This window comes from Ursus americanus, chromosome 3, assembly GCF_024610735.1.
Source record: "Ursus americanus isolate L20-20 chromosome 3, mUrsAme1.1.p, whole genome shotgun sequence".
Taxonomy (NCBI): domain Eukaryota; kingdom Metazoa; phylum Chordata; class Mammalia; order Carnivora; family Ursidae; genus Ursus; species Ursus americanus.
Window position 1 is genome coordinate 102,315,359 of NC_142129.1, and position 21,438 is coordinate 102,336,796.

Genomic DNA, 21,438 nt, shown 5'->3' on the forward strand with positions numbered 1-21,438 from the left:
CTAGCTTCAGATTATTTTTTCTGTAGCTACATTTTTAAAACGTGTTGGTGAACCAACTGTTCCTTACGTTCTTTGCCGGCCTCTCATTCCCAGTGCTCTTACTCCACCCCACCCCCACCCGGCTGAACTCCTGACCCACTGTACCCTTTCCTCATTAGAAACCTTATCTCCACCCTCTTTCCCACATCCCAGCAAAACAATCAAAGCACGTGCCCAAATTTATTTTTATTTTGCACACATAGGAAATGGGACCCTATCAAAAGAGAAAAAAGAGAAATGAGCCAAATGTTGCAGAGAAAAAACATGCACAGATCTGCTCCCAGTTTACTCCTCATCACTGACTCTCTAAGAGTTTAACACACCAGGAGCTGGACTTGCTCCAGGAGGGGGACACAGTCCACGTCAGCACAGATGGAATGAGAATGGCCAGGAAATGTCACCACAGGTGGAATTTCTACACACGGGATCAGTGTTCACGGTAGCAGGGTTCTCGCCCAGGTTCAAGGGAAAAGAAAATTTATCTTCATAAACACGGAATACAAAATTGTTGAGCACTACCTAAATCATTCAGTCTCTGAGATAATTTGCTAGCAAAAGATAAACAATGTTTAGTCATGGACATTTGCGTGCTTATTCAAGTGCACCCGATCCAATTCCAGGGGCGGCTGAGCCTGTGCTGCTTATTGAAAACAAAAAAAGTGAAAGGAGAAGTTTAAGTCAAAAATGCAAAACAAATGGCCTGGAAGAAGAGGAGGCTTCTGGACCCACGTTGTTGTCCTTGGTTGTAAACAGCAAACATTGTGCTTTGTTGTCTCATTTGAGTCGAGGACAAGGGTGTGGGGAGGTACTGCGGTCAGGACAGGAGCTCGGGGTCGCAGAGGGTGGCTGGAGACACCAGCAGCTGCATCTGTGTTCATAAACCGCGCGTCCGACGGTTTTTGTTTGGCTCCAAGCATCTGCTGCGGAATCTCCTGGGAGGCTTGCAGACTCTCCACCTTTACAGGAAGGGAAGTCTGAGCAGTCGCTGCCGTCCTATCCTGCTTCCTCACCCGTACCTACATAGATATCCCAGTAGAAGAGGGACACCCAGACTCCTGGTCTGGGGAACGGAAACACTCAGCATCCCCTGCAGTGAGATGTTCTGATGCTCGACTTCAATGAGTGAGTTTGTCAAGAGGCTCCAATTACTTATTACAAAAACAAGCCCCCACTACTGCACACACAGGGACCCACCCACCTTGGCTATGGTGCTCTGTCTTCCTACACACGAGCGGCCAGGTCTCAGTCTGGGTTTAACTGCACTACCAGCATTGCTGACCGCAGAGGAACAGCATCCTTACAACCCGGTGATGTCTCGTTCAACCCCAGGCTGAGACAGGTTTCTTAGCCAGGGTCTGCATTTCCAACCACATCTTCTATTCTAAGTGTGATTCAGTTGTCAGTACTCTTTGAGGACATTCTTCCTGCAGTCCTGGGACTTTGCATTCCTGTCTCATTTTCAACAAGCTTTTCCTCTTCAGAGCCTGACACACACACACACACACACACACACACACCCGCTGAGATCAAACAAGCCACTGGCCTGGCCTGCTGCCCCAGGCTCAACACCGCTGGCCAGACCCTGCAGGGACACCTCTCTCCAAGGGGCTGACGTGACTTCCCAGCCAGATGTGCCTCTCTGCTTTGAAAGTGCCATCACGACCACCGCCAGGGCTGCCGCGGGGGAGGGCATGGACACCTCTGGTCGTGAACAAAGGCCAGACAGCTGCTGACGTTCTCAGTCTGACCTTAAAGGACGGGACTCTGTTGAGCTTCCACAAACTCACTAAAAACGGGGGAACATTTTATTTTTGCCAAGTCAGATGAAGAGTTCATAAAATGCAATGTCCCAGTTTGACGCAGGAATCAATTTCCCATCTTTCCTTGGTGGCGGTCAGGTAACTGTAGACATCCAACTTGACCTCACCTGGGTCTTCATCTCCTCCATGTGCACAGCCCTCTCCCAGCCCTGGCCATGCAGAAGGGAAGCCTCGCTCATCTTCAGGAAGGGATGCAGATAGAAAGTGCTAACAGGCTTCTACACCACAGTCTAACAGCTTCTCGAAGAGGAAGACTGACAGGACGAGGGGCTCAGAGTGAACCCTGTGGGGCCTCATTTCTGTGAGCTGCCTGCTGTGTGCCTGGAAGGACAGTCCTCTCCTTGTGCTCACCTGTGTTCACCTGCACACATGGGCCCTGCCTTGGCTCCTCCTCCTTAGTTTCTCCCCCGAGGATCTAAGGTGTCAACCCTTGGGGACTGTCCACACTCTGCCAGAGCTCAGATTACACCAGAAACAGAAGCAACAGAGGAGACACAGGATAAATTCAAATACTGGTCCTCCACAGAAAACTTGAAAGGGAGCTGTGCTTGCTTTGAAGATATCAAAGAGGAATTTGCCCTTAGTGGCTCAGAAGACAATTCCTGGAAGCGAACATTGATGGGGACAGAGAGGTGGAGGGAAAGCGCCCCTCCCTGTTCCCCTGTGAGGTCGCACAGACAGGTGCTGGGCAGCGCCCCGGCTACTTGGCCTTCACCACCTGTTCATACGGGGGTGGGGGCGTATTGCAGTAAGAAGGAGGGGGAGGGTAGGCTGTGCTTCCCTGGGGTGAGCTGGGCTGGACCTGGAAAGCCATCGCCACAGGATTTCCGGCAGGATTCATCCCTAGTCCTCCAGGGTCGGTGTAATACGGCAGCCCCGGCTGCTGGGCTCCTGAAAAGACAGATGAACAGATGTGAACACAGCAGAAAAAACCCACTGCCCGTCACACCCAGAGCAGTGTCAGGCTGAAGGGGCTGTGGAGACCAGCACCCCAATCATTCACTCCGCTGACATGTATTGAGGGCCAAATGCCCGGACGCAGTGGGGCACCCGGGACATGGTAACAGGCCGGAGCCATACGTGAGTCCCTAGCCTCATGGAGCCTGTGCTCTAGTGGGTGCAGCTGGCTGAAAGGGCACACAAAAACTCAGCAGGGCGGCTAAGTGACAGGACGGACATTACAGGATCAGGCAGAGTAGGCATGGGGCTCTGACGTCGCAAATCCAAAGCCTGAGTGATACACCAAGGAGGCCCGCAAAGAGCTGGAGAACTGTGTGCTGAAAAAATTACCAACAGAGAGGGCCGTGCCCACTTCCAAGTGAAGAAAACCAGGGCCATGGTAAGGTAAGCCAATCTACAGCTCTCTGGAAGAGCTGGAAGAGGACCCTGGTTCCCTGACTGTTGCCACAAGCCCTTTGAGAACACAGTTTGCTGAAGCACATTTCTCAAGTATGGCCTCCATTCCCATTGGCTGGGTTAACATTTTTTCAGGGTGGCGGATACCTGTCATCCAGGTGAGCCCAAGTTCACAGACAATGGGCGCAAATGCAGAATGGTGGGCTGATGCATCTACGGAACCTCTATTTGCCTTTGGCGCTGTTGGAGGAGACGCTCTTCTCCACGGTCGAGGCTGTAAGATGCAGGCTGACCCCCTGCTTCAGGCCGGGGTGTAGGACATGGGAGCGGGCGTCCAGAAATAAAGAAGGTGAGGAGGGAACAAGCTGGCCACCCTGCCCAGATCTAGTCGTAACTCTCATTTTAATGGATAGGAACTTTGAGATGCTGTTTTAGAGTCTATTTTTTAGATTTGCTTATTACTCTGATCATGCTGAGAACACTACAGAGTTCTGGACATATAAATAGAGAATCAAAAAAAACAAAGCTGTGAGCTTTGGGTGTGTCCCAGGCGAAGCTAATTTTGTGGGTAGACTCAGGTCTATTTGAGTCAGGCCTCATTTAACCCAGAAAGATACTTGGGGTGTCAAAGAAGTCATCCTGTATGTGTCCTGGTTAGGGCTTTTTTTTTTTTTTTTCCCCTTTTTTCAAATGTATCTTGGCACAGTTTAACTGAATAAAGGTCAGATTGCTAGAAAGACGCCCACCAACCTGTGTAAGATATCGCAAACCTGGCACGTGTCAGATCTTGGAAATCTACGAATGTGCTGAAGGACAGAATAAGAAACCTAAGGCCAGAAAAGCATTCCAGGGTGTGAAGCAGGAGAGCAATCAGCCACAAATGCCACCTTTATCGTCGCCGCCTCATCTCACCCTGTACGGCCCAGCACACGGCACCTGCTACCCCGTCTGTGCACCCTCCCACTGCCTTGGGATGCATTTGCTTACAAGCCCGTGACCAGCCATGACCATGAGTTTCCCAAGGGCAGAGATTATGATTTATTTATCTCTGGTCCCTGTACATTTTATATAAACAAAAAGTTACTTAAAGATTAAAAAAAAAAGGCAGTAGTTTGGAAAAGACATCATCAAAGTCCTGACTATGAGAGAAGGAGAGAAGGAGACATATTCAGGGGGAATAACCAAAAGGCCCTGGGGACCAATTCACTGTGAAATACTTGAGGATAGAGAAGAGGTCTGACTAGAAAAGACCCTGGTTTATGGCTTCGATAAAAGGGCCCAACAAAAAAGAGAGGGGATACAAGGAAAGAGGGGTGCAGGGGAAAGAAAGGGTTCAGGGTAAGGGCAATGAAAACTCCACGCTGGGCCTTCTGGAGCTGAGGCAGCTTCAGGACTCTCCTGTAAAAGTGGGGACAAAAACATGGGTGTGGTTAAAACCACGCAGGAAGTGTGCAGGGAGGGAGACAAGACGGCTAAAGAGAGAACTGCAGGAAAGACAACATTCAAGTCCGGAAAAGAACACCAAGCGTGTAAGGTGGTGGAGAAGACTTCAAAGGAGACTTGGGAGAAATACGAAACAGCGAAGGAGGGGTGGTGTCATGGCAGCAAAGGGAAAGGAGAGTTTTTCAGGAAGAAGTGATTGGGTCTCTACAATGTCCAACAGGGGACAAAATAAGAACAGCAAATTTTCAATGGATATGGTATTTGGGATTTCTCATCAGTAGTTTTGTTACAGTGGTAGGCACCCACAGCAGTGGGAAAAAATCTATTCAGGGAAAGGAAGGAGAAGACCACATGAGGGGATAGGCAGTAGCTAAAAGGGATGCAGGAAGAAGAAAGATGTGTTTTTAAGGATGGGAAATAATCGAGATTGTTTACAGGGTGTAGGAACACACATTTATAGGAAAGAGAAAGGCTGTCTAGGGAAGAATATAAGCTCAATGAGGGAGGGACCTAAGTCTGGTTCAACATTTGCACCCCACTGGCTGGCAAAGAGCCTGGAGCACAAGAGGACACCAACTCGTTCTGTTGAATGCACGGAGGCATCGGCTCTGAGGAGTAGCAGGGGGAACCCACAGTTGTGCGGGAAGGAGGACCAGGGTGCCCAGAGCACACAACCTCTATATGGAATGAATCGGGGTGGTGGGTTATTTGAGCAGATTCCAAAATGCTCAAAGAAGAGATGGCCACAGACAGTAGCAAAATAGTGACAAGGGGTGACAGGGCCCACTGGTATGGGATTCAATGTGATAGGGATTTATGAACAAGAGTGGAAGCCAGGCACCAAAGGGATGCCAGCGGCATCTCCTTACCCTATGGGGGTAGAACGTGGGAGAACAGAGCTAGCCCTTCAGGATGGAAGGTTCATGGCAGATGGTCCAGTTAGAGAAAGAAAACATACAGAGGACTCTATGAAGAAGCTGGAGTTACAGGAAGACTGTTTCTACACTAGACAAAGAGGAAAGGATCTGGAGAAGTGAGTAAAACAATGGCAGCCACACAACAACGGCCTCTTCCATTTCCTCAAGTATTAATAAGTGTCTATAATGCCAATCTGTGTTACATGGGTATACACACATATTATATGGGTATGGAATGGGGACAGTTAGGGGACAGGAATGAGATCAGATAGAATCGTATACATACTCTTTTTTTTAAAGATTTATCTATTTATTTGAGAGAGAGCAAGCATGAACAGGAGAGGCAGAAGGAGAGGAAGAGAGAATCTCAAGCAGACTCCCCACTGAGCATGGAGCCTGACAACGGGGCTCGATCTCATGACCCTGAGATCATGACCTGAGCCATAACCAAGAGCTGGACAGTTAACTGACTGTGCCACCCAGGCACCCCACAATTTTATGTTGAAGACACTGAGGCTCAGGAAGACGAAGTAACTTGCCAAGGACACATAGCTAATATTTGAAAGCACCAGGATCTGAACACAGGAGTGTTTCTCACGATAGGGTGATAAGCTGGGAGAAGAAGTTCAGGCTAGAAAGGGATGGGAAAACCAGAGAAGACTGGTGACATAATGGGCCTACATTCTGAGCTCCAACCAAAAATGAAGGGCTTGACTAAGACCTGTCATAACAGACTTCCACCTCAGCTGCACTCATCCCTAGCACACCATCTTGTGTCCAGAGAACACAAGTCATTCCATTCTTTAATGCCATCATCTCTTTTCTCATTGAGAGTCTTAGCATGATTTGAGAAGGAACTCTAGATTCAGCAAAGATGAGTAAGAAGAGCTTAAAGACGTCAGTGGACAATAGCTCCTCCTAAGAACTACCCCACCTATGCTGAAGGGTGGTCCGGCAGGCAAGCCTTCTTAACAATGACCCTGCCACCACTCAACTGCGTGGACTGGCCAGTAACTTCTGAATGGATGAGCTGGGCCAATCTTTTCTCAAGATGCAGAAGAATTTGGCTGGTAGCAGAGAATAGAGTGGAAATTCAGGGAGAGGTGGAGACAGCCTGAAGATCATGTGGCCCAAGAGATGGAAAGGTTACCAGCCCCAGGACGTCACAATTCCCAAGAGCTTCCGTGTGTCTATAATTAGGCCCCACTCGGAGTTCACACTGATGAGTATCGGTACCGTTTTCAGTCTACCTACTGCCTGTCTTCTCAGTTTAATCGGACCCCATAGCCTGCCTTCCCACATCCATCTCCTCCAGCCAGGCTGCTCCTCAAGGCGTAGCCAGGTCTCCTAAACACTGTGCAGCAGACACACAGCTGATCCGTTTCCCCATGACTCAGACTTCCTGTCTTTATTCTCACTTTTGGTTGGGGTAATCCTATTCACCAGTTCACTCGTGGGACTGACTATAAGCTAAGTTCCCTTATGAGGGATAACATTGTCCATAATCAGGTTCTCAGCTGTTTCAGTCTTCTTCCTTATTGTCCTGCCTTATTCTTTGCCTCCCAAAAAGAACCTAGTTGCTTGTATCCTGCTCACCTCTCCCCTGACCCTCACCAGACAGCGTTTCCTAGTTGTTCCACATGCAGACCACTCCTCCATCTCCACACCACCTCCTCCTGGCTCCTTGTCTGGCTAATTCCCATTTATCTTTCAAGTTTCAGATCAGAATCACCAACTCCAGGAAGCTACCTCTCACTGCCTAGCACTCCCTTCCTTGCTGGATTAGGTACCCTGGCTTCCTGGCATCCAGAACAGTATAATTTTGTGAGCTTTCTGCACATGAAGATAGGCTCATTCATCTTGGAACCCTCAGAGTCCAGAACAGCACATGCCTTGTGATATTCCATAAATATGAGAGGGATGACTGAAGAGGGATGAATGGTGATGTTGCTTTGGATTTTGCCTCTGTTATACTGTGCTGGGCACACTTGGCAGTTTCATGAAGCACACCTATTTCTTTTTTTTTTCTTTTTTCTTTTTTTTCATTATGATATGTTAGTCACCATACAGTACATCATTAGTTTCTGATGTAGTGTTCCATGATTCATTGTTTGCATATAACACAGTGCTCCCTGCAATATGTGCCCTCCTTAATACCCTTCACTGGGCTAGCTCATCCCCCCACACCCTCCCCTCTAAAACCCTCAGTTTGTTTCCCAGAGTCCATAGTATCTCGTGGTTCATCTCCCCCTGTTTACCCCACCTTCATTTTTCCCTTCCTTCCACTAATGATCTCCCTGCTAATCCTTATGTTCCACAAATAAGTGAAACCATGTGATAATGGTCTTTCTCTGCTTGACTTATTTCACTTAGCATAATCTCCTCCAGTTCCATCCATGTTGATGCAAATGTTGGGTAATCATTCTTTCTGATGGCTGAGAAATATTCCATTGTATATATGGACCCCATATTCTTTATCCATTCATCTGTTGAAGGGCATCTCAGCTCCTTCCACAGTTTGGCTATTGTGAACAATGCTGCTATGAACATTGGGGAGCATATGGCCTTTCTTTTCACTACATCTGTATCTTTGGGGTAAATACCCAGTAGTGCAATGGCTGGGTCATAGGGTAGCTCTATTGTTAATTTTTTAAGGAAGCTCTGCACCTTTTTCCAAGGTGGCTGCACCAACTTGCATTCCCACCAACAATGTAAGAAGGTTCCCCTTTCTCCACATCCTCTCCAACATTTGTTGTTTCTTGCTTTGTCAATTTTTTGCCATTCTAACTGGTGTAAGGTGTTATCTCGATGTGGTTTTGATTTGAATTTCCCTGATGGCTAATGATTTTGAACATTTTTTCATGTGTCACTTAGCCATTTGTATGTCTTCATTGGAAGACTGTCTGTTCATATCTTCTGCCCGTTTTTGTATTTGATTATTTGTTTCTTGGGTATTGAGTTTGAGAAGTTCTTTATAGATCTTGAATACCAGCCTTTTATCTGTAGTGTCATCTGCAAAGATCCTCTCCCAGTCCATGGGTTGCCTCTTTATTTTGTTTACTGTTTCCTTTGCTGTGCAGAAGCTTTTTATCTTGATAAAGTCCCAAAAGTTCATTTTTGCTTTTGCTTCCTTTGCCTTTGGAGACGTGTCATGAAAGAAGTTGCTGTGGCCGATGTTGAAGAGGTTACAGCCTACGTTCTCCTCTAGGATTTTGATGGATTCCTGTCTCACATCGAGGTCTTTCATCCATTTGGAGTTTATCTTTGTGTATGGTGTGAGAGAGTGGTCAAGTTTCGTTCTTCTGCATAGAGCTATCCAATTTTCCCAGCACCATTTATTGAAGACACTGTCTTTTTTCTATGGGATGTTTTTTCCTGCTTTGTCAAAGATTAGTTGACCATAGAGTTGAGGGTCCATTTCTGGAGTCAGTGTTCTGTTCCATTGATCTATGTGTCTGTTTTTGTGCCAGTACCATGCTGTCTTGGTGATCACAGCTTTGTAGTATAGCTTGAAATTGGACAACGTAATGCCCCCAGATTTGTTTTTCTTTTTCAACATTTCCTTGGCGATTCGGGGTCTTTTCTGATTCCATGCAAATTTTAGGATTGTTTGTTCCAGCACTTTGAAAAATGCCACTGTTATTTTCATTGGGATGGCGTTGGAAGTGTAGATTGCTCTAGGTAGCATAGACATTTCAACTGTGTTTGTTCTTCTGGTCCATGAGCATGGAATGTTTTTCCATCCTTTTGTGTCTTCTTCATGTCTTTCATCAATATTCTGTAGTTTCTTGAGTATCCTTTACCTCTCTGGTTAAGTTTATTCTGAGATATTTTATGGGTTTTGGTGCTATTGTAAATGGAATCTATTCCCTAATTTCTCTTTCTTCAGTCACATTGTTAGTGTATAGAAATGCAACTGATTTCTGTGCATTGATTTTGTATCCTGCCACATTACTGAATTGCTGTATGAGTTCTAGTAATTTGGGGGAGGAGTCTTTGGGTTTTCTACATAAAGGATCATGTCCTCTGTAAAGAGTGAGAGTTTGACTTCTTCTTTGCCGATTTGGATACCTTTTATCCCTTTTTGTTGACTGATTGCTGTTGCAAGGACTTCTAGTACTATGTTGAATAATAGTGGTGAGAGTGGGCATCCTTGTCATGTTCCTGATCTTAAGAGAAAGGCTTCCAGCTTTTCCCCATTGAGAATGATATTTGCTGTAGGCTTTTCATAGATGGTTTTTATGAGATTGAGGAATGTACCCCCTATCCCTACACTCTGAAGGGTTTTAATCAGGAAACGATGCTGTATTTTGTCAAATGCTTTTTCTGCATCAATTGAGAAGACCATATGATTCTTGTCTCTTCTCTTATTAATGTGTTCTAACACATCGATTGAATGGTGAATGTTGAACCCACCCTTGCATCCTAGGGATGAGTCCCACCTGGTTGTGATGGATAATCCTTTTAATGTACTGTTGGATCATATTAGCTAGGATCTTGTTGAGAATTTTGGCATCCATATTCATCAGGAATATCAGTCTGTAATTCTCCTTTATGATGAGTTTGGAAGTTTTCCTTCTGTTTCTATTTTTTGAAACAGCTTTAGGAGAGCAGGTATTATTTCTTCTTTGAATGTTTCGTAGAATTATCCAGGGAACCATCAGGCCCTGGACTCTTGTTTTTTGGGAGGTTTTTGATCACTGCTTCAATCTCATCACTGGTTATTGGTCTATTTAGGTTGTTGATTTCTTCCTGTTTCAGTCTTGGTAGTTTATAGGTTTCCAGGAAGGTATCCATTTCTTCCAGTTTCCTTAATTTGTTGGCATATAGTTGTTGATTAGAAACTATTGTTTCTAATGATTGTTTCTATTTCCTTAGTGTTAGTTGTGATCTCTCCCCTTTCATTCATAATTTTATTAATTTGGGTCCTTTCTCTATTCTTTTGAATAATTCTGGCCAGTGGCTTATCAATCTTATTAGTTCTTTCAAAGAACCAGCTTCTAGTTTTGTTGATCTGCTCTACTGTATTTTGGGTTTCTAATTTATTGATCTCTGCTCTAATCTTAATCAGTTGTCTTTTCATGCATGGCTTAGGCCTATTCTTCAGTTCCATCTCCAGCTGCTTAAGGTGTGAGTATAAGGACTGCATTTTAGATTTTTCTATCCTTTTTTTTTTTAAAGATTTTATTTATTTATTTGACAGAGATAGAGACAGCCAGCCAGAGAAGGAACACAAGCAGGGGGAGTGGGAGAGGAAGAAGCAGTCTCATAGCGGAGGAGCCTGATGTGGGGCTCGATCCCATAATGCCGGGATCACGCCCTGAGCCGAAGGCAGATGCTTAACCACTGTGCCACCCAGGCGCCCCTAGATTTTTCTATCCTTTTGAGTGAGGCTTGTATGGCTATGTATTTCCCCCTTAGGACCACATTTGCAGTGTCCCATTGGTTTTGGACCAATGTGTTTTTCTTCTCATTGGTTTCCATAAATTGCTTAAGTTCTTCTTTAATTTCCTGGTTTACCCAAACATTCTTAAGCAGGATGTTCCTTAGTTTCCAAGTGTTTGAGTTTCTGTCAAGTTTTTTCTTGTGATTGAGTTTCAGGTTCAAAGCACTGTGGTCTGAGAATATGTAGGGAATAATCTCAGTCTTTTGGTATCGGTTGAGACCTGTTTTGTGACCCAGGATATGGTCTATTCTGGAGAATGTTCCATATGCATTCGAAAAGAATGAGTATTCTGTTGTTTTAGGGTGGAATGCTCTGTATGTATCTATGAGGTCCATCTGGTCCAGTGCGTCATTCACAGCTCGTTTCTTTGTGGATTTTCTGCTTAGATGATCTGTCTATTGCTGAGACTGGAGTGTTGAGGTCCCCTACTATTAACGCATTATTATCTATATGTCTCTTTATTCTGATTAACAGTTGGCTTCTGTAGTTGGCTGCTCCCCTGTTGGGGACATAGATATTTATACTGTTAGAACATCTTTTTGGATCCACCCTTTAAGAATAATATAGTGTCCTTCTGTATCTCTAACTACAGTCGTTAGCTGAAAATCTAAGTGGTCTAATATGAGAACTGCTCCCCCAGCTTTCTTTTGAGGTCTGTTGGCATGAAAAATGGTTCTCCATCCCTTCACTTTCAGTCTGGATGTATCTTTAGGTTCAAAGTGAGTCTCTTGTAGACTACATATGGATGGGTCATGTCTTTTTATCCAATCTGCAACCCTGTGTCATTTTGTGGGTGCATTTAGGCCATTCACATTGAGAGTGATTATTGAGAGATATGATTTTAATGTCATCATGTTGCCTGTGAAATCCTTGTTTCTATAGGTTGTCTCTGTAAACTTCTGTATCACTCTACTTTTATAGAACTCCTCTTAATATTTCTTGTAGGGCTGGCTTGGTGGCCACATATTCTTTCGGTTTCTGCCAGGCTTGGAAGCTCCTTGTCTCTCCATCCATTCTGAATGCCAGCCTTGCTGGATAAAGGATCCGTGGCTGCATGTTCTTCTCAGTTACTGCTCTGAATATGTCTTGCAACCCCTTTCTGGCTTGCGAGGTCTCTGTAGACAGGTCTGATGTTATTCTGATGTTCCTCCCTCTGCAGGTGAGGATTCTCTTCCTCCTGGCCACTTTCAAGATTGTTTCCTTGGATCTAAGACTTGCAAATTGTACTATTATATGTTGTGGTGTTGGTCTGTTCTCATTGATCTTGTGAGGGGTCCTCTCTGCCTCTTGGACATGAATTCTTGTTTCCTTCTCCAGATTAGGGAAGTTCTCAGCTACAATTTGTTCAAATATTTCTTTTAGACCTCTCTCTTTCTCCGCCCTTTAGGGGATCCCGATAATTCTGACACTGGAACGTTGCATTAAGTCAGTAATCTCCCGTAGCTTTTTTTCTTGAAATTGGATTTTTTCCCATGCCAGCTCTTTCTCCTTCTTTTCTATCATCTCATCCTCTAACTCACTAATTCGTTCTTCTGCCTCATTTACCCTGGCTGTCAGAGCATCCAGTTTAGACTGCATTTCATTCATAGCAGTTTTAATTTCCATTAGATTCGTTCTCATTTCAGGCCTTAGAGATTCTATATTTTTGTTAATATTTTTCTCAAGCCTATACATCATCTTGATAATTGATACTCTGAAATTCATTTCTAATATTTTGGTTATATCCATATCCATTAGTTCTGGGGCAGAGGCCACAGTCTCTGTTTCTTTCCTTTGTTGAGGTTCCTCCTCTTTGTTATTCTGATGAGGTGTGGTTGCGGGGAAGTACAGAGTCCAAATTATTGACCAGGACCCAACAAGATGCACCTGTTTTATACGGTCCTTAGGGATGTGGGCCTCGTTTTTTCAGCCTGCCTTCTGGGGGAAGGGCCTGTTGCGCTGGTATTCAGGCAACCCCATTTGGGCAGAGTTGTCCTTCCCCCTGTGTGTGTGTGGGGGGGGGGATGCGCACAGTGAGAACTGTTTTTTGGGGGGCTTTTGTTCTCTCAGGGTTTTCCCTGGCGGCTTTCTGTGACTCTTCTGAGAGTCAGAGAAGCAGTGACATTATCCAAGCCTCTGTCTCAGAATAGAGATTGCAGTCTGCTCTTCACTGACTCTCCTGGCCACTGTAACTCTGTTTCTGTCGGTGCTGCTAAAAACCCCACAGTGTCCTGATTTGTGTGCCCCACAGCCGCTCTCCCAGTCCTTGCTCCCAGGGCTGGCAGGTCTCTGCTCTTTGTGCTTCTAAAACTGCCAGCCACACGTGCGCTCCCGAGCTCCAGGTTTGTCTGGTTTCCCTGCTGCTACCGGTTTCTAGTCCAGCCCGCTCCCCAGCACGGGAGGCTTCTGCCTACCCAGCACACGAGCACGGCGGCTCCCTCCCCCTTCCGTTTATCTTCCGATATCTGCCCACAGACTCTCGGCTCCCACTTCATACCACGAGACCAAACACCGGAGATGTTCTGTTTGCAGAGATCCAGATGTATCTTCTTACATCTCAGGCTGATTTTGTGGGTGTTCAGGATATCCAGCTCGATTCAGAGGACCAGTTGAAATAGGGTCCCCTACTCCTCCGCCATCTTTCCCCTCCTCTGAGGCACACCAATTTCTGATACGACAGGAAGAACAGGCTGTCCCAGCCCAGCAAGCCTGCACCAACCCTGCCCATCACTCCTGAGGACAGAGGCATTGAAAGAGGACCTCAACTCCCTATCACAGATGACAGCAGGGTGGGCTGTGGTCTTTGTACCAGAGATGGGCCGTGGGTGTGTCTATAACATCTGTGCATCATGGCCACTCACACTGGAGAATAATGAGATACATTGGCAAGTGTGTCCAATTTAACTGGCATTTTTATGTTAACAGTCACAACTCTGGATATTGCTGTGAATTAGAAGAATAAGATTGAAATATTGAAGATGTAGAGTCACTTGGAATACTGGAAACAGAACAGATAAGAGGTAGATAAATTATGTATTTGCCAGGAACATAAGCCCTTAGGTGCAAACACTTGGCAAACACAGGGATGGAACATGCTGGAAAGACTGTGGTGTAGGCAGGAGGGCAGCAGAGACAGAGGACGGACTCTCACAGAGCACCTGGCCAGGCGGAGGTGCCAGCTCACACAGAGACGTTAGCCAGATCTCTGCTCAATTGACAAGACACTGACTGGCTGACCATTCAGCCTCCCACAGAGAAGGGAAACTGAGGAGATGGACTTGATCTGACTGGTTGAGGGGAGAGGCAGCTGGAGCACTCCATCACACGTGTGAAAACCACAGGGAGAAAGCCAGGCAAGAACAGGTCTGTGTCCACAGGCTTGAGAGAGATAATTTCAAAAATGTCCCCCCAAATGTATACATGATTCTATGGCACATAACTCTGGAATCCAAAGCATATTATTGTGAAATTTCAACTCTATGATCACAAATGAGCACAATGATAACACTTTCAAAGGTTGCAAACCAAGCCAGTGTGACTGATTCCAAAGAACAAAACTGAAGTGAACTTATCACCAGAACGGAACCAGGTAAAATAAAGCCCAATGGAGCTAAGGGTTGGCACAAAACTGAAGGAAAAAGAACCTTTTAAAAATGTGTGCAAGGAGGATAAAGAAGATTCAGAAGGAAAAGAAATAGCCAAGAGAAAAACAGTATCTTCTTCTCTTGTCAAAGAGAATGGTTTGAAACGGAAACAGAGATTAAAATGAGGGAAAATAAAACTCTAAGACAAGTAAGTACAGGCTGGGTTTGGGGAGAGCAATCCGCTGGCCTGACTCTGACAAAGTACCACCATGTAAGAAGTGAGGAAGGAAACCAGTATTCAAGCCCTGCATTAATACTATGAGATCATTTATTCCTGTTTCATAGATGCGGGTCTGTAAGAAACAAGGAATCCATCCTGCAGCAAGTGAGCTGAAGTAGCTAAGAGTGAGCTGAGGTGGGCGGCGTATTCGGAAGGAAGGCGCGTGAGTGCCTGCACGCTGCTAAACCACGGAGTTAAACCAGGAGCCTCCCTCTTTGTGACTTTTTATCACAAGAGATAACTCTTAAAAATTGGGGTGTGTGTTAGTTGCTGCCAGAAATACCAGAACAAATTTCTTGCAGAGAGCATTTTCACGATCAATAGGCAACTCTCCCCTCCTTCATTACTTGCCCCTTTCTTTCTTCTTATATTGTATCTATTTATTTTGCTAAATTGTCTCGGCTACTAAAAATATTTTTCAGTTCATTCCCTAGAATATAATGATATATTGTTTACAAATAGAAATAGTTTTGTTTCTCCTTCCCAATGGTTAAATATCATCATTCATGTAAATACTGTAGCCAGAAGTTCTAGAACAATGTTAAATATTGATGATACTAAATACTCTAAGTTTTAAATGGGGATACTTCCACTGTTGCACTAAAGATGATGTCGGCAGCAGGTCCAGAGCACAAATTTACTTCATCCTTACTGAACATTCCCATTCAAAAGGCACAGCTGGGTATATCGTTGAGGACTTGATCCTTGCCTTCCAGGACCCTCAAGGAACATACACTCTTAATCTTTATTATATTAAGAAAAAGCCTTACATTGCTGGCTACATTAATAGTTTACAGTATGTTAACGGTTTTGAAAGAGTTTTGATAAGGGATTTATACTGAATTTTACCAAATTTTATCAACAGCTTTTTCAGCATCTACTGAGATACTCATTTTTTGTTTTGTTTTGCACTTTTTGTGTTGCAAATAAACATAACCTAAAATTTACCACCTTGACCATTTTTAAGTTTACAATACAGTGATATTAAATATACTCACATTCTTGTGCAATCATCACTGTGATATGTCCCCATAACTCTTTCCATCTTGTAAAAGTGAAACTCTGTATCCTTTAACAGTAACTCCCCATTACTCCCTTTCTCTAGCCTGGGCAACCACCAAAATACTTTCTGCCTTTATGATTCTGACTACTCTAAGTGCCTTGTGTAAGTGGAATCATACAATATTTGTCCTTTTGTGACTGACTTATTTCACTTGGAGTTCTTTCCTTCCTAAATTAATATCCCATTGTGTATGTGTGTGTACATGCCTCATTTTGCTTATCCGTGCATCTGTCACTGGGCACTTGTGTAACATCTATGTTTCAGTAATTGTGAATAATGCTGCCATGAATTTGGGTGTACAAGTATATCTTCGAAACTGCTTTCAATCCTCCTGGGTATATACCCAGAAGTGAAACTGCTGGATCGTATATGATGGCAATTATATTTTTAGTTTTTAGGAATTGACATACTGTTTCCATAGTGGCTGCACTATTTCACATTCCCACCAACAGAGCAAAAGGGTTCCAATTTCTCCACATTCTGGCCAACACTTATCTTCTGCTTTTTTGACAGTACCTATCTTAGTGGGTATGAGGTGGTTATCTTGCAGTCTTGATTTGCATTTCCCTAATGATTAGTAATGTTGACCTTGTATTCATGTGCTTTTTGGCCATTTGTTTATCTTCTTTGGAGAAATGTCTATTCAAGTCCATTGCCTATTTTTGAATAGGGTTGTTTGGTTGGGGGTTTTTTTGTTGTTGTTGTTGTTGAGTTTTAGGAGTTCTCTATATATTCTAGATATTAATTGCTTATCAAATATGGTTTGCAAATATTTTCTATTGTGGGTATATGATAGTGTCTTTTGATACATAAAATATTTAAATTTTCATGAAGTCCAACTTGCCTATTTTTTTTCTTTTATTACTCTGACCTTTGGAGTCATATCCAAGAAATCATTGCCATATCCACTGCTGTGATACTTTTGTCCTTGTTTTCTTTCTTTTTTTTTTTTTTAAGATTCTATTCATTTGAGAGAGAGAGAAAGAAAGAGCATAAAAGCAGGAGGAGAGGCAGAGGGAGAGGGAGAAGTAGACTCTCTGCTGAGCCAGCTGGGAGCCCCATGTGGGGCTTGATCCCAGGATCCGGAGATCATGACCTGAGCTGAACGCAGATGCCTAGCTATTTAAGCCATCCAGGTGCCCCATCCTTGTTTTCTTCTAAGAGTTTTATTGTTTTAGGTCTTACATTTAGGTCCTTGGTCAATTTATTTTTTAAGATATTCTTTAATTTTTTAAGTAGTCTCCATACCTAGCATGGAGCCCAAAATGGGGCTTGAACTCATGACCCTGAGATCAAAACCTGAGCTGAGATCAAGAGTTGGAGGTCTGACTGAGCCACCCAGGGACCCCTTAAAGATTTTATTTTCAAGTAATCTCTACATCCAATATGGGGCTTGAACTTACAACCCTGAGGTCAAGAGACCAACTTAGCCATCCAGGCACCCCAAGTCCTTGATCCATTTTAAGTTAATTTTTGTACACAGTGTAAGTAAGGGTTCAACTTCATTCTTCTGCATAGGGATTTCCAGTTTTCCCAGCATAATTTGTTGACCAGACTGTCCTTTGCCCATCGAATGGCCTTGCCATGTCTGCTAAAAGTAATTTGATCAAATATGCATGGGTTTATTATTGGGCTCTCTATTCTATTCCATTGGTTTGCTTATCTGTCTTTATGCCAATACCTCACTGTTTTAAGGTAGCTGTTTAGTAAGTTCTGAAATCAGGGAGTATGAATCCTCCAATTATCGTCTACTTTTCAAGACTGTTGGCTAATCAGTGTCCTTTGAGATTCCATATGAATTTTAGGATGGGTTTTTCTATTTCTGTAAAAAACATCATTGGGATTTTGATAGGGTTTGCCTAGACTCTGTAGAATGCTTTGGGTAGTAGTGACATTGACATTTTAACAATATTAAGTCTTCCAATCCATGAACATCAGATCAGTTTCCATTTATTCAAATGGAGCTTTTAAAATTTCTTGCAGCAATGTTTATAGTTTCCACTGTACAAGACTTTCACCTCCTTAGTTAAATCCCTACTTTATGTTGTACTGCTACTGTAAACGGAACTGTTTAATTTCCTTGTCAGATTGTTCACTGCACATGTATAGAAATTTAACTGATATTTGTGTTGACTTGTTTCCCGATACTTTGCTGAATTCATTTATTATATCTAAAAGGTTTTTTTTGTGTGTGGTTTTTTTTTTTTTTGTCAAATCTTTAGAATTTTCTATATATAAGATCATATCATTTTTCTGATTACTCATTCAATCTCCTTAGTAGTTATAGGTCTATTCAAATTTTCTATTTCTTTGTGATTTAGTTTTGGTAGGTTGTGTGTTTCTGGGAATTCGCCCATTTCATTTAGTTAATCCAATTTTCTGATGTGCAGCTGTTCACAATACTCTCTTATAATCCTTTTTACTTCTGTAGAATTGGTAGAAATGTTCCTACTTTTCTGATTTTAGTAATTTGTGCCTTCTCTTTTTTCTTAGTCCATCTAGGTAAAGTTTTGTCAATTTTATTGATCTTTTCGAAGAACCAATTTTCCTGTTTTGTTGATTTGTGCTATTATTTTTCTTCTCTATTTCATTTATCTCTGTTTTTATTTTTAGTATTTCCTTCTTTCTGCTAGTTTTGTGTTTGGTTTGTTCTTCTTTGTCTAGTTCCTTAAGTTATAAATTTAGGTTGCTGATTTGAAGTCTTTCTTGTTTTTTAATCTAAGTGTTTACAGCTACAAATTTCCTCCTCCTTTTAGCATTGCTTTTGCATTGTCCTGTAAGTTTTGACGTGTTTTGTTTTCATTTGTCTCTAAGTATTCTCAATTATTCCCCTATTATTATGTCTTAATAATTTCCCTTGTGATTTCTTTTTTGATCCACTGGTTGTTTAATAGTGTGTTGTTTAATTTCAGAATTTTGCGAATATTCCACTTTTCCTTTTGTTATTGGTTTCTGACTTCATCCTGTTGTGGTCAGAAAAGATACGTTGTATGATATATATTTTGCTAATCTATTGAGACTTAATTTGTGGCCTAATATGCAGTCCGTCCTCGAAAATATTCCATGTGCCTGAGAAGAATACATACTCTGTTGTTGGGTGAAGTGTTCTGTGTCTGTTAGATCTAGTTGGTTTATTTTGCTCAAGTCCTCTATGTCCTTAGCTTCTGACTTTTCTATCCATTTTTGATAGTTGAATTCTCCAACTATTATAGTACAACTGGCTATTTTTCCCTTCAATTCTGTCAGTTTTTGCTGTATTGAATTCTTCCTAAATATATAATGTTCTTTGTCTCTTACTACCTTATTTGATTTAAAGTTTATTTTGTCTGATATTAATATGGCCACCTCTGCTCTCTTTTAGTACTGGAATACCTTTCCTTCATTCGTCTTCAACCTGTTTGTGTCTTTGGATCCAAAAAAAAGCCTCTTGTAGACAGCACATAGTTGGATCATGTGTTTTTATCTATTCTCCCAATCTCTTTTGATTGAAGGGTTTAGTTCATTAAAAGTATTTACTGAGAAGGAAGGACTTACCTCTGTCATTATGCTATTTGTTTTCTATATGCTTATAGTTTTTCTGTCCCTCATCTCCTGCATTACCATTTTTTTTTTAGTTTATTTTTTTGTAGTGAAATGCTTAATTCCTTTCTCCTTTCCTTTTGTGCATATTCTATACCTATCTTTGTGGTTACTATGGAAGTTACACACACTAACATTCTAATATAAAGACACTGTAATTTGAATTTACCTTCAATAACATACACAAATGCTGCTCCTTTACAGTTTTGCCCCTCCCCTTGCAGTGGCTGATGTCACAAAATTACATCTTCGTATGTTGTGTGTCCAAACATAAACCAATATTTATTTTAAATGCATTAGTCTCTTAAGTCTCATAGAAAACAAGATTTGGAGTTATAAACCAATGTTACACTAATATTAGCTTTTGCACTTATAATCATTTTTTCTTTATTTTTTAAAGTTTTTTTTAAGATTTTATTTATTTAGTAGACAGAGAGAGAGCAGGAGAGCACAGGAAGGGGGAGAGGGAGAAGCAGGGAGCCTGATGCAGGGCTCAGTCCCAGGACCCTGGGATCATGACCTGAGCTGAAGGCAGACGCTTAACCCCCTGAGCCACTCAGGTGCCCAATCATTTTTTTTTAAATGTATTAGTCTCTTAAATAATACAGAAAACAAAAAGTACATTACAAACAAAAGTTACAATAATACTTTCTTTTTTTAAAAAAATATCTTATTTATTTATTTGTCAGAAAGAGCAAGCGAGCACAAGCAGGGGGAGGGGCAGAGGGAGAAGCAGGCTCCCCGCTGAGCAGGGAGCCCGATGAAGGACTCGATCCCGGGGCCCTGGGATCATGACCTGAACCGAAGGCAGACGCTTAACCAGCTGAGCCACCCAGGCGTCCCTACAGTAATACTATCTTTAAAATATTTATTTATTTATTTGAGCTCGTGAGAGAGTGCCCGTGTGTGAGCAGGAGGAGGGGCAAAGGGAGAGGGGGAGAGAGAGAATCCTCAAGCAGACTCCCCACTAAGCAGGGAGCTCAACATGGGATCAACCTCAGGACCCTGAGATCAAGAGCTGAGCTGAAGTTGAATGCTTAACTGACTGAGCCACCCAGGTGCCCATATAATACTTTTTATATTGCCAAGGCATTATTTCTCCACAGGCTTCGAGTTACCATCCAGTGTCCTTTCATTTCGTCCTCCCAGACTCTCTTGAGCACTTCTGGCAAGTCTACTGGCTGCAAAGTCCTTCAGCTTTTGTTTATCTAGGAATGTCTTAGTTTCTTCACTTTTGAAGGAAAGTTTTGCCCCAATATAGTATTCTTGGTTGACAGATTTTTTATTTTAGCACCTTGAATATATCAGCCCACTGTCTTCTGGCCTCCATAGTTCCTTCCCTCCCCTCCCCTCCCCTCCCCTCCCCCTCCCCCTCCCCCTCCCTCCCTCCTTTCTTTTCTTTTCTTTTCTTTTCTTTTCTTTTCTTTTTCTTTCTTTTCTTTCTTTTCTTTCTTTCTTTCTTTCTTTCTTTCTTTCTTTCTTTCTTTCTTTCTTTCTTTCTTTCTTTCTTCCTTCCTTCCTTCCTTCCTTCCTTCCTTTCTTCCTTTCTTTCTTTCTTTCTTTCAGATTTTATTTATTTATTTGACAGAGAGACACAGCCAGTGAGAGAGGGAACACAAGCAGGGGGAGTGGGAGAGGAAGAAGCAGGCTCCTAGCGGAGGACCCTGATGTGGGGCTCGATCCCAGAACACCAGGGTCACGCCCTGAGCCGAAGGCAGACGCTTAACGACTGAGCCACCCAGGCACCCCATGGCCTCCATAATTTCTGATGAGAAATCTGCCTATGTTCTTACTGAGGATCCTGTTGTTTTCAGGATTCTCTCTTGGTCTCTGGCTTTTGAAAGATTGACTACAATGTGTCTTGATGTGGCTCTTTGGGTTCCTCTTGGAGTTTGTTGAGCTTCTTAGATGTTTATATTCATGTCTTTCATC

The 21,438-nt window shown here is 43.0% G+C and overlaps 1 protein-coding gene across 2 annotated transcripts in view; it reads right to left on the bottom strand.

Annotated features, from left to right (window-relative positions):
- Positions 1–210: 210 nt before the first annotated feature.
- The window catches only part of VOPP1 (VOPP1 WW domain binding protein), a 115,315-nt gene continuing 94,087 nt past the window's right edge, over positions 211–21,438 (bottom strand). For both annotated transcript variants that reach the window (XM_087861238.1, XM_045788533.2), the window contains one exon: positions 211–2,750. In XM_087861238.1, the coding sequence (XP_087717364.1) occupies positions 2,560–2,750 (191 nt within the window). In that variant the 3' untranslated portion in view covers positions 211–2,559. The remainder of the gene's footprint in view (positions 2,751–21,438) is intronic.